The 12,266-nt window shown below is 36.9% G+C and overlaps 1 protein-coding gene across 1 annotated transcript in view; it reads left to right on the top strand.

Annotated features, from left to right (window-relative positions):
- LOC103718943 (pentatricopeptide repeat-containing protein At1g80150, mitochondrial) overlaps positions 1 to 5,311 on the top strand; it is a 7,312-nt gene extending 2,001 nt beyond the window's left edge. The window contains exons 2-3 of the mRNA XM_008807959.4: positions 1 to 171; positions 4,767 to 5,311. The exon at positions 1 to 171 is cut by the window's left edge and continues 1,590 nt beyond it. Coding sequence (XP_008806181.1) covers positions 1 to 15 — 15 coding nt within the window. The 3' untranslated portion in view covers positions 16 to 171; positions 4,767 to 5,311. The remainder of the gene's footprint in view (positions 172 to 4,766) is intronic.
- The last annotated feature ends 6,955 nt before the right edge of the window (positions 5,312 to 12,266 follow it).

The raw sequence follows: 12,266 nt of genomic DNA on the forward strand, positions 1-12,266 counted from the left end.
AAGAAACAGCATTGACATTGGGTATCATTTGCTGATGTACCTCTAATGATTTAGAAGAGCCGCAACACTTTTATTCGCATTCTTTTATTTATGTGGATCATTAATTGGGCATGCAATATTTTTTCGATGTGGCAGAGGCTTCTGACCCTCTTCTTCAAAGCATAAATTAATGTAAGAGTTTCACGTTGTCATTCGTCATATGAAATTCATTCTTTTTATACATAATGTTAATGTAATTTTTGCTTTCTAGTTCTTCCGATTTCTCTAACAAAATTATATTTGTATTATGTATTTATTTGACTATATATGGAATAATGTGCTGTAGAGATTATCTTATAATTATTTTGTTTTCTAATTTCTCCATTTCCCAAGATCAGAAAAGAGAAATTGCTGCACAGAAATTCTTAAGCAACTAAAGTAGGACTATATTTCTTTGGTATTGCCCCACTATGTTACTAGTTCAACCTACATCTTTGTGGTGATATAATTGATTCTCTAAAGCAAGGCTTCTTATTTCTTCCATCGGACATTTTTGATCAGAAAGAATGAAAACTTCCTGATTGGCCAATTCAATACAGAAGGGATAATGACAACCAGTTCATCTACCTTAGCGAGTAGTAAGGAGAACAGAGAGTGCAATGAACGCATAAGAAAGAAAATTTGAAGGGAATTGTTATCTCATTTTGATCAGCTCTGGAAATGAGAACCCATAATATTTGACTGAACCCAGAATGGGAAACTGTTCTCCAAACATCCTTGTAAATATTAAAATTTTTAAAGGAACCCTCTTGTTTGCTTTATTTACTTGTGCTCCGAATAACCACATTGCAAAACTCCATCTCAAACTGTAAGAGCATTCTCATTGCGGTAGGAAAATTCCTAACGATCAACTAAGTTCACATATATAGCAAACTATGCAAGCCAGAATTTAAAATATAAGATCCCATGGAAGTCTCAAAAAAATAAGGTATACGAAGGTCAAAAATATATTTTCAGGCCAAATTGTTTATTTTTCAATTTGAACTGGAAACTACAAATTTATCATTTTTAAGGCACCTTGTTTGAAGTGAACCATGTTTTGCTCCAGTGTTCACTTTCCATAAGTTAGCAACCAGAGGTTCTGGGTTCAATTTTGGTGATGGATTCACAAAAATCTGGATCCGGCTAATTGTAGTTTGGGTGGGTCTCCTCCCTTTCTCCCTCTCTCTCCAAAAAAGAGGCACCTTATCTTGAAAGTTGAGGTCAGTACACTTGCTGAAAACATCTTTCACTGTGCTTTGCCCATTTCGATCTGGTAATTGTTGTAGTACTTATGTGGTAACAATTTGTTTAACTAGTTCTTGACTTGCTAATATAGCATTTTTCTTACCAACATGACTAACTGGCCATGCATGTTGATCTTCTTATCTACGAAATGACTCATTAAATGATTTAACTTCTTAAGTCACATAAAAAACTGTCATTACCTAGTTATCTTTTCTGACAATTCAGGGTCCTGGGAGGGGTGAGAGCAAACGAGCGAGAGCGAGATGCGCAGGCAAGTGAACTGGGGAAAGACCTAACATTCATTTTCTTACACAAAGTTGCTATCTCGGGACTTCAAACCTGTGTTATTGCACTTGTTACCCCAAGCTGTTACCATTGGACCAAGCAATGGCCCCATAATTTTTTGAGTCACATGGGGATGGTGATTACATGGAATATCTGGATACAATTAAGGATGTAAATTGTTAAAGTGGAATTAACGCTTGAAAGAAGCACCAGATTGAATGTGAAAATAGATGGCTGAATGTGTCTATGAAGTAACTAGAGAGTTGCTTGGAGTAGTTTATATAGAGGTAAAAGATGCTTGTACAAGTAAACTTTGTAATTTGATGCTGAAGTTCAAGAGGCATGAAAAGGGGATTTTTTTATTAAATGCTATACCTTGCCAATAAAAATGGCTTGCCTATTGAGTTGATTGGTAAAGAGATTATACCATTGGCATAGTTATTTATTTATTTATTTATTTTGAGGGGGTGGGGAGGGGTGTTATATAAAATACGATCGACAAAATTATTTTGATGTGTAGATTCAGTGGAATCTATCTGTTTGCTACTCAACTTGTTTCCTATTTATTTCTTAATAGGTAAATTAGATGTTAAATTAGATGTCATTTGAGTGGTCTGTCAAGCATATAAAGAAGTGCCAAGCAAGGAGGGCAGCAAATTCTAAGAGCTCTTAAGCATTGTTTAAATTCTGAGGAATAGGCGCTAAGGAAAGTGATTCCGGAGAAATCATGTTCTTGGGTATTCGATAAATGTCATTTATCTGTTCAACACATTTGCTGATGGGTAATGTAAGGAGTGGTATCCAGAGCATAGTACATATATAAAAACAAAGGCATTTTGCCACTGTAGACAAAGGGTGAAACCAAACTTTTAGCTTTTGATTGTACGGATATTCAACGTTAATGAGGATGAGGAGGGTGTGTGTTTTGTGGAGGTGGTGTTATCTGGGGTGTTCGTCTCAGTCAAATTCTAAAACCTCTTGATGGTGGATGGTGCTTTGAGGTGCGCGAATTTCGATATAACTTTGTACACTATCAGTCCATATAGAATTTGATAATGTTGTTGAATTTTCCTCTTAAAGCAGTGCACACCTATTAGAACTTAAAAAAACAAAGGTTTTGAATCCCTTGAATCCATGCATTGCTAAGAGAAAGAAGCAAGTTGCATGCTGTTATTGTAATTTGGATCTTCTTCTCCTTCCTTACTTTTGATGTATGAATGTGCCGAAAACTTTACAATCTTTAGGGGCCGGCCTTGTTAGTGGTTTTGTTGATCATGCTTGTACAAATATTACTCATGTAACGTATATGCTGTATGTTAATTTGCACTTCTTTGTACCTTTCAGTATGGTTCTGTTCCATAACTTTTCCACATAATAAATGGAACAGTATGGTTATGTTCCATAACTCTTTGTTTCTCAGTATATATGTGGAATGGTTTTCAGGCACATTGATGATCATGTAACTTAGTTGTGCATGCAAGCAATATCTAAATGGTTCATTCTCTTGTTTTCCAGCTTAGCCACCATCATTTATTAAAATATGGTTTTGGGCTTCACAAGGGCCATCGAACTATTGAACTAGTCAGTGATGATGAACAAAGAGGGATTGAAAATATACATTGGCGTCATTATTGCATGAGCTCATCATCATTTTTTTGATACTTACCATGCAAATAATGTGGAGAGGCTGCTAACAGTAATGCAAAAGAAAACAGTAATTGCAGGCCCTTTCTGTTTAGCAAGTTTTTGGTAAGGCAGTGGAAATTCTTCGAACTATTTGAAAAGATACCAGTCCAGTAGTATCAATCAAGCGCCAAATTTTGTGATGGAACCCAAATCTTTAAGTAACTGCTATCTTATGCAACCCATATGATATTGTGTTTGTGTATCCTGGCCTGATCCATCAAGGATTAAGAATGTTTTATGACCAGGCCGCAACTGATGTCAACCCTTCCTTGATTGGTGCCAGATCCTTGTCGGAGGCAACCTGTAGAAAGGGAGGGAGCCTTGAAACCTAGATCCTTAATTGGTGTTCAGAAAGTCAAGTTTTTTGCTGATATTGTTTTAGCTCATGAAACCAGGTAGCAACCCTAAAGGTTCTCCCTAGTCTTAGAAGGGATAGATCAAGAGAAAATGCAAGGTATAGGGGTTAAGTGACATCCATTCTACAAACTATTAGCCAAGGAATTGAATTGGAATTCAATTTCCAAATCCCATAGATCTATTCTGTATAGTGAAAATACAGTAGTAGCATGTAGTTTAAAGGGGACAAGATCATTTGGTGTAGAACGTGTTCTTTTAATGTGGCATATTAAAGTTATGTTTGATCGAGTAGCATTTGTTGCCTGACTAGTAATTTCATGTCAGCAATGCTTTAGTGATGTTAGTAACAGTTCAACTGTGAAAGGGATTTCTGGTTTTTATCTGATAAAAATTATAATTTGATCGGAAATATGGAGTTGTTTGTGGAACTGGAGTTCTCTTGCTGCATTTTTTTGGAGTCATTTCATGGAGTGCAGGTAGTAATTGTGCATCTTTATGATATGCTACATTGGATATGCATCTGCATTACGGAAGTGTGGTTGTTTAACATTGAGTTTGTTCTTTCGTCAGTGTCGTAATAACAGTATTAGGTTTTGTATCTCTGTCAGTATATGAACCATTTTAATTAGTAGCAGTGCATGTTTCTGTATTAGTACTTGCATAGTATTGGTACATTAACTAGCTAATGATATTGATACTAAAGCCAAACACTTGGACGTTGTCGCCAACTTGGAAACTCATTCTGAGAACAGGACTTAACAATCATAAATTGGACAAAATACGAAATAGAAACAATAGGATGACCAAATTAGATACATCAATGTGACCAACATCGAGAAATAGGCAATCTCAGCAAACTTGTTGATAATAAATCCAACATCAAATAAGTTGTTAAGTCATCTATATACTTATTGGCTTAGTAAATATGCCACTGTTTCCAAGCGAAAAAGAAATTGCATTCTAAAGAACAAATTTGCTAACACCTGTTGTTCCACCTAGTTTTATGGTTGCTACATTTCTATGATGCTATTCATATGTAGTAAAACACGTGAGAAATTTCCTGTATTAGCACATCATGATGCTTTGGTTAGTTAAATTGTTGACTTGAAAGTTGGGCCTGCCTGTTTACTCTTGCGTCTCTTATGCAATAACTTTTTTTTTTTTTGCTCCAGGTTGCCATTCTATCACTTTACTGGTACAGCATCTTTTTGCAACACCATTTTGACATTATGTGTGCGACTCTAGTAGCTCGCTTTATGACCGTCTCTTGGATGGTTAACAAGATGTCCCAGGCTGTCAACAGGGTGGAGTTGATGATGATGGTGATGATGTTGGACAAGCTTTGCCTCTCAGTATCCTCAAGGTTGCCTTGTATTCTGCTAGCTCCTAGTAGTCATTGATGATAGCAGCTTTTGCTTTGTCGAATGCAAAATTCAGTACTCCGGAAGCCTGCGGTCAGATGGCCTGTTGCTGGAATATGACAAAACACCCTGAATTTTTTTTACATGATTACAAGTGATTTTAATGTTAGTGATACGGCGAATATAGTGCTGGTCCTAGATTTTTAACTAGTTTTTGGAAAATCCACAATTATTAAAGCATATGAAGAATAAATTTGTTGCTTGTCTGACTGGCAGCAGCCTGTATTTGTATTAACTTGTCCATATTAATCTGCGAATAATTGGAGGCAAAGGTCTTCACTTGTTTTTGGTGCTCACTTTTTTTGTTCCAAGTGAGTATGCTTGTGTTACTTTGAAGGTGAATGGGGGAGGGTCATTCAGGAAATGAAATCAAGATTTTTTAACAAACTAAGAGAACAAGATGGTACACTGAAGTTTCATTCATGCAAAGTTGGGTCATTTGTTGAGCATTTGACAAGGTTTATTAGTAACAATTTGTGATTTAAAGTGTTAGAAACTTTGTGCGAGCCTGATTAGATTCTCAAATTGACACACGAGCGGCGCCCTTGGTAAGAGGATTTTTGAACTTTGGATTTTGTGATTTTTTGAGCTTGAGCCTTGCGTCAGGTTCAAAATTTAGGTATGGTCAAAGAGTGAAAATACATTTTAAATACTAAAACTATTTGTTGCTGGAAATTGGACCCAGGGGTGACCACGGACCGAGGAGGGGGAGCTCCGACTGGTGGTGCGGCGGCGGACGACTTTCTCCGGGAGACCTGCAAGAAGCCAATGGCCGGGGGTTCCGGCATCGGCCCTCCGATGCTTATGTCAGAGGGAATTTTTGTGGAGAAAAATAATGGAGAGAGGTCACGTAAGAATGTCTGGAGGAAGGAGAAGAAGAAGAAGCCTCCTGCCTCGAGATCTTCCCCCCTTTTTATAGGAGGGGGTGTAGGGGTTACCTGTGATTGGATGTGACCGTGTGAATTAATGAGTTGTGGTAGTGATTGGACGTGATCGTGTGAATTAACGAGTTACCGTAGATGGCTCAAGATTTTGGGCTGGTTGGCGATCCGTTGAGATTATGTGCATTTAAATGTTGACAGTCGTTGAGGCGGAGATCGCGGGATTTGATCCCGGATGAGGAGGAGGTGGATTTGATTTTCGGTGGAGTGGGGAAGTTCTGCTTCTCCCTTTGACTGGATCTTTCTTATCCTTGAGGTCGATCGGGCTTACCTTGGCCGAGATTGAGATTGTGAGCTCTGTGATCGGGCGCTCTGTGATCATGCTTGTCATCAAGTGCCGGCGATTTGACCATGTTCTCTGAGTGATCCATTTTTCCCCCAACACTATTATACTAGGAATTTCCTTGTCTGATTTGCACCCAAAGTTGGCATAGTGTAGAAGAGAAGCCTTTTACTTTAAGATGGCAAGAAAGCCCATTGAAGTTTCTTATGTATGGCTGAGAACTGACTCTAATAATCTTTGCTTTGTGTCCATGATGCTATCATCTTATTGAGAAAAAATCTTGTTTTATATTTTGACCAACAGCCAGAAAAAAATTGTGGTGCACAAAACACTTAGCTCTTCATCCTATGAAGTTATGCATTATAGAACTTGCACTTGTTTATCATGGGCCTTAGTATCCTTCTCATGTGGTTGTGGTCTTCAGATTGCTGGGATTACCTACAGACTCGTGAAGATTTTGCAATATGGTTAATAGAATGAACTCTACTTTTTCTTAACAAGATTTTCTAAAAAGAAAAGTAGTTTCAAGCTACTCTGTTGCCTGCCTTCTGGCGCTTGCTCGGTCAGAAAACTGACCGAGCTCTGACTCGTTCTGCATTCCTTCCTGACCGAGCTCTGACTCGTTCTGCATTCCAACTGGTACAGCCGTACAGAAGATGCTTATTTCTGGGAAGGCTGGTGCTTCCATGTGGTGTTCCGTAGAGCAGGGAGGTCATGCCAAACGGCCGACTTAACTTTGTACCACCCTTCTCTCTCTCCTCTCTCTCTCTCTAATCACAATTTTGTCATGATTCATGGACTCATGGCTTCCAAGTAGAGAGCCATGACTACTTTAATGGCACCTTATCTTCTTTTTATACCTCTTGCCTTTTTGCTTCTGCCTTTGATGAGGCTTGAGTTGGTAAACATATTAGTTTAAATTTGCTCAGGTTAACGCAGCTAAGGAAGATGGCATATGCTTCTCTCCATGGACCTCTCTTTTTAACTCTTGATTAATATGATCCACAGCTCTTAGTCGGCATGGAATCTGGTGCCATTGTCTCGTCCATTAAGAATTATTAGAGAAGGCAGAATGTCATAAAGTTTTGGCTTTTTGAAAGGTGGCAGCTTCCATATTTCTTGCTCAAGGAAAACAAAAAAATGTAGTTTATTTGATGGAAACCAACATTAGTGGTGAGGGACCAGTGACCACCCATGTTATCATATCCCGGACACCAAGTAAAATTTAACAATTGTTAACCACCAAGCTTAACCTGCATTAGCTAGTTTCACAAGCAAATTAACAAATAAGAGACTTAACCGGCAAAAGGATTACAAGCTACCTTTTTCTCTTGATACCTTTTTTTTTTTGGGAGTAAACTTAAGAAGAAATTTATGCTTCTGAGTGATGTGAGTCTCTTTATCAACTACTTCACTTCCATGGGCTCTTTCCTTGGGAGCGCCGTGGAAAGAAAAAGGACCTCATTCCCCCCTTTCAATTCTTATCCTTTAATCCTAAGTTCGTTATTTTAAAGTCTCCACAATATCTTTATTTTAGAAGGTGTTCTAGAAAGGAATATTTGTCCCTTAGCACTGAAGTCACATGATTAGATGTGCCCATTGAGATTCCAATGTATGTCACATCCTTCTCATCAAATTGCATTTGTTTTTATTGGCATGGATCCCACAACACCATTGTTGCTTGCCTAGGCCAATGTTCATTCAAGTCCGCCATTGAAAAGTGACAACCTTAAATCATTGCTTGCAAGTTCCCGCCATCCTAAGTTCATCATTTCCAAAGTTTGCTTTGGCTTTTGCTGACGTGAATAAATACTTGAACACAAGCACACTGGATTTTTGAGGAAGCCAAAGACAAAAAGGAAAATAAAACAAGGCTTCACTACGAGCTAATTAAAGCTTGTGAGCTAGGTCATTCCTTGTATTAGCTCGAAGGTCTTTTTTTTTTTTTTTTTTTTTGCTAAACAAAAGGAAAGAGGAGGGTGAAGAGAGCCTCACCCGCCCCTCCCCACCCATGGAAGAGCCCACCAACGTGGCAGCCCCTTCCACGTATGAGTACGTCATACCAGCATTACCTAAATACCGGCAAACCAGATAGCGACTCTACCAGACAAATCAGGCAGAGGACATCCGATCCCCGCATTTAATCGAAGCCCGCATGTTTCGAACTTGGACCACTTTCATGGAATCTTAGCCCCATTCCAACCATGTTACCACCTCAGTGGTAGCTCGAAGGATTTTGATGAACAAAAATTGTTGTGTTTATGTTCTATCAGCTCTATTAGTGAATTTTCTTCGAAGATGTAGGATGATTAATTGAAGCAAACTCGAGTTGAGCTGAAAGCGGGCATGGTACCTAGTAACGGCAATTATTTAGCATTCCTTAAAAGTTTCATTAGCCATAACCAAAAAAATTTCAAATCTTGGCTTCTCTTGAAGCTAAAGAGAAGCCAATGACAACAAGAGGGCTTCTCTTAACAGTGTTGTCGATACTTGCAGATATTTAATTTGCAAACTGTCGGACTGATCATTTATCTATATAACTAGCCATTCATATGGTCTTCTTAACATCGGATTCGCCGATGATTAAGCTGGTTTTTGTAGTGTAAAAGTTTCTGCCTAGACTGAAGGAGAAAGAACAAAAAAAAAAATGGTAGCAGTGTGTCCAACAAACAATAAAGAATATTTTATATATAATACGCATGTCATTAGTTATATTATGGAGATCATGCAGTAACAACCTACATTATCTATGATATTCTTTTTTATTAACGCGATTCTAATTTTAGAAATCGCATTACAACATATATCACTTATAATTTTTTTTTATAGCATAATCATATATCAACCTATATTATTTTTTATTTTTAATATGTATATGGGTATATATAATCTTAAATTATATAATAAAATATAAATATATATTTTTTTTTCCTCATCCCCTACCTACAAATATTTTATCAGGCTCTATGAACGTAGGTTCAGAGAATCCCATCACGGGAGGTACGAATGAAAACGGCTCCCACTACTGACAGCATGCGGTGGGGCAAACTAGAGATACAAACGAATCCTGATGATGAAGGAGAGAAGGAAGACTACTACAGAGGTGTGTTTATATGGTACGTATTTCGCTGATGGGTTGGGGGAATGAACTTATCATGGCTGATAGGATAAGGATGCGCATGCCTTTGAGGGAGGGCAAGGACGGGGGGATTTTATTTGTTCGTCAAAGAATGCCCGAGGATAAGGCTGAAGTGGCTTCCGAGTCTTTCTTTGTGTCATAGAACATAGTACTGCACTGCAGCGCCAATCCTTCTTAAGATCTGTGAACTGTTTGATGAGCTTGGTATACCGGCGAAGACCAAGCACATGGTTTGGGAAGAGGATGTGACAGCAACGAATACAACTTTTTATTATTGGACTGTTTCTTTGAATATATATTTTTTAATTTAAAAAGATTAGTATACTTAATATGGATTACTTTGACCACTACAAATAAGAGTATAGATAGTTCAGGAGTGAGATCCTCCATATTCAGTGGCCGAATTGCATTCCAAACTTTGGAAAGTCATTATTTGGTTATGCAGCATTCGACTGAGATAATTTTTTTTCTTTTCAAATTAGGTAATTTTTTGAGATCCACGGTGTGGCATCACTTTATAAAAATGGGGGTTGCATTTCAAGCAATCAAACCCAAATTCTATCTTTAAATCCTGAAAATGGCTGGTAACTTTTCGGAAAAGATCTTGGCTTAATGTATCTCCCGATTTAGGAAGAATTTGATGGAACAATAGAAGATAATATTGATATAGAAGTCAAAATCCACATTTGTATTTATTTTTATTAGTTATGTTTACTTTTGGAAAGTATTTTATTTGAACTAGGAAAGGAATACGGCTCAAATTGTGCAAACAAGAACCTCACCATTATAAATAGAGGTTATGCACCTCAAATATATGATCATTAATGAAAAAATAAGACATAAACCCTAATTTAACCAATTCTTCAATCTATTTTTAAATTATTTTAAGAGATTTGAAATGCGCGGGCTGAGAGAAAGAATTTCTTTTCCCTGATTGTCTTATGTATAAAATAAATAAATCTTCTCCATAATTTTTCCAACTTCACATCATTGTTTTGCAATCATATTCTTCGTTGAAAATAAATCTCGCATTACTCTCATAGTAAATAAGTAATCTCCGTGAAAATCTCGAGATTTGGATCATGTCATGCCAATAGTCTTACCTAATCTCATATTATAAATTTTCTCCTCTTTTTTTTTCATCTAAGAATCTTGATCACAAACTAGATTCTCATCAATTTCATTCTTGATTCTAACCCCTTCTCCTTCCTAAATTGCGATTCATCCTAAAGTCACCTAAAGAAACGGACGCAGTGATCTTTTCAAGAACCTTGCCAACCAAGACGAAGTGCTGGTAAACGGTGGAAAAGGTTTGATGTTGCTTTCGCCACTGAAGTTTAGAGTCAAGTCTTGCCAATCCGATGGCTTGGAAGGTCTCCATGGACTCGGATGTCTCATCCAAACAAATTCCACAAAACACTTTTGGAGGAGAAAAGAGAGGAAAAAAAAGAGAAAGGGATTGATAACGTTTTCAACATAGTACTGTCTCAAAAACAATTTGAACAAATTATTCCTTGCGTCGGTAGGTGAACGCTTTGGCTCTATTTTAACCCATGGAAGAAATAAATTAGCTCCAAACGTCTCCGATGGGCAATGCCAGTCGCTACCTGACAAGTGAGTGCTATTATTCTATGCTGGAATGTGATCTAGTATCTATAAACTTCTGTTTTTTCAAAGATTTGATGTGTTGGTTTCAATCCAAACAAAATTATGTACTTTGTATGGTAAATAATTTGAACATATTTTGACTGAGAGCTTAAATCAAAAAAATATATAAAATCAGTATATTCTGTTCACAGTTTTACATATTTTATTGGGAAGAATAACGGTTATGAACTATTCAAATTAACAATAGAAGTTTTCCAAATGTTAATTACAACTCTAATGACTATGCTGTAGAATTTTAATTCAATTATTTTTTCTACCAAGGATCTAGACAAACAATTGAAATTTTTGAATTTTTGTCTATTGTAGTACTCATGATGAGATTCCATAGTGGAAACAACAAGTGGCCATTTCTTGAGGATATCCGCTGGCCAATTAATAACCAGCAGAAAATACTTAATTTCAAATGGTTTACTAAATATTTATATAAATATTTTTTAGTACATATAAATATTTTTTTCTGATAAAAATTTTATCTATCATCGAAATTCATCAACCTAGCATTTCTGCACATATTAGGTTTTAGAGAAGCAAAACTCGAGAAGAATAAAAAAAAATAGAAAAAAAAAAGTATGGAAGATGGAGATAAAAAATATCTAATTTTTAATTTATAATTATAATATACATACATTATTTTTATCTGTACGCATGTAAAAATAAACATATACAAAAATATATATGATTACTACTATGTAAATATTTGCATGAATTCAAGGTTCTTATTTCCAATAAATTAACATGCATTTGTGTTTGCATAAAGGAGAAAATAAAATAAAACCCCCACATTTTCATGTAAGATAAGATGGAATATATTTTTACTAAAAAATATTTTTTTTTCTCTTTCATTTTTTTCGCTTAGCATTCTGCGAGTCCTTTATTCGGAGTTCAAAAAGCAAAACGACGAGTCAACAACTCTTACAAAAAGAAAAAAGGAAAGCAAAAATGTGGACCACACATGTGGGTCCCAGAGGTGCAGACCTGGGTGCGTTAAGCGTGAGTGAATTTAACGTCCATCTCTGTTTCCCCCCATGGTTAGCCACTTGGTCCGCGCCCGGCCGTCCACGTAGAAAGAAACCGCGCGATTCGGTTTCGACAGCACGGTCGACCCACCCCTTCCACGTGGCATCCCGACACGCCTCGGTCCCCAAACCGAACAGACCAAACGTTAATAGATATTATTAAATACTATCTTGCCTTAAGACAATAGAAAGAAACAAATTAAG

This window comes from Phoenix dactylifera, unplaced genomic scaffold (genome assembly GCF_009389715.1).
Source record: "Phoenix dactylifera cultivar Barhee BC4 unplaced genomic scaffold, palm_55x_up_171113_PBpolish2nd_filt_p 000334F, whole genome shotgun sequence".
NCBI lineage: Eukaryota > Viridiplantae > Streptophyta > Magnoliopsida > Arecales > Arecaceae > Phoenix > Phoenix dactylifera.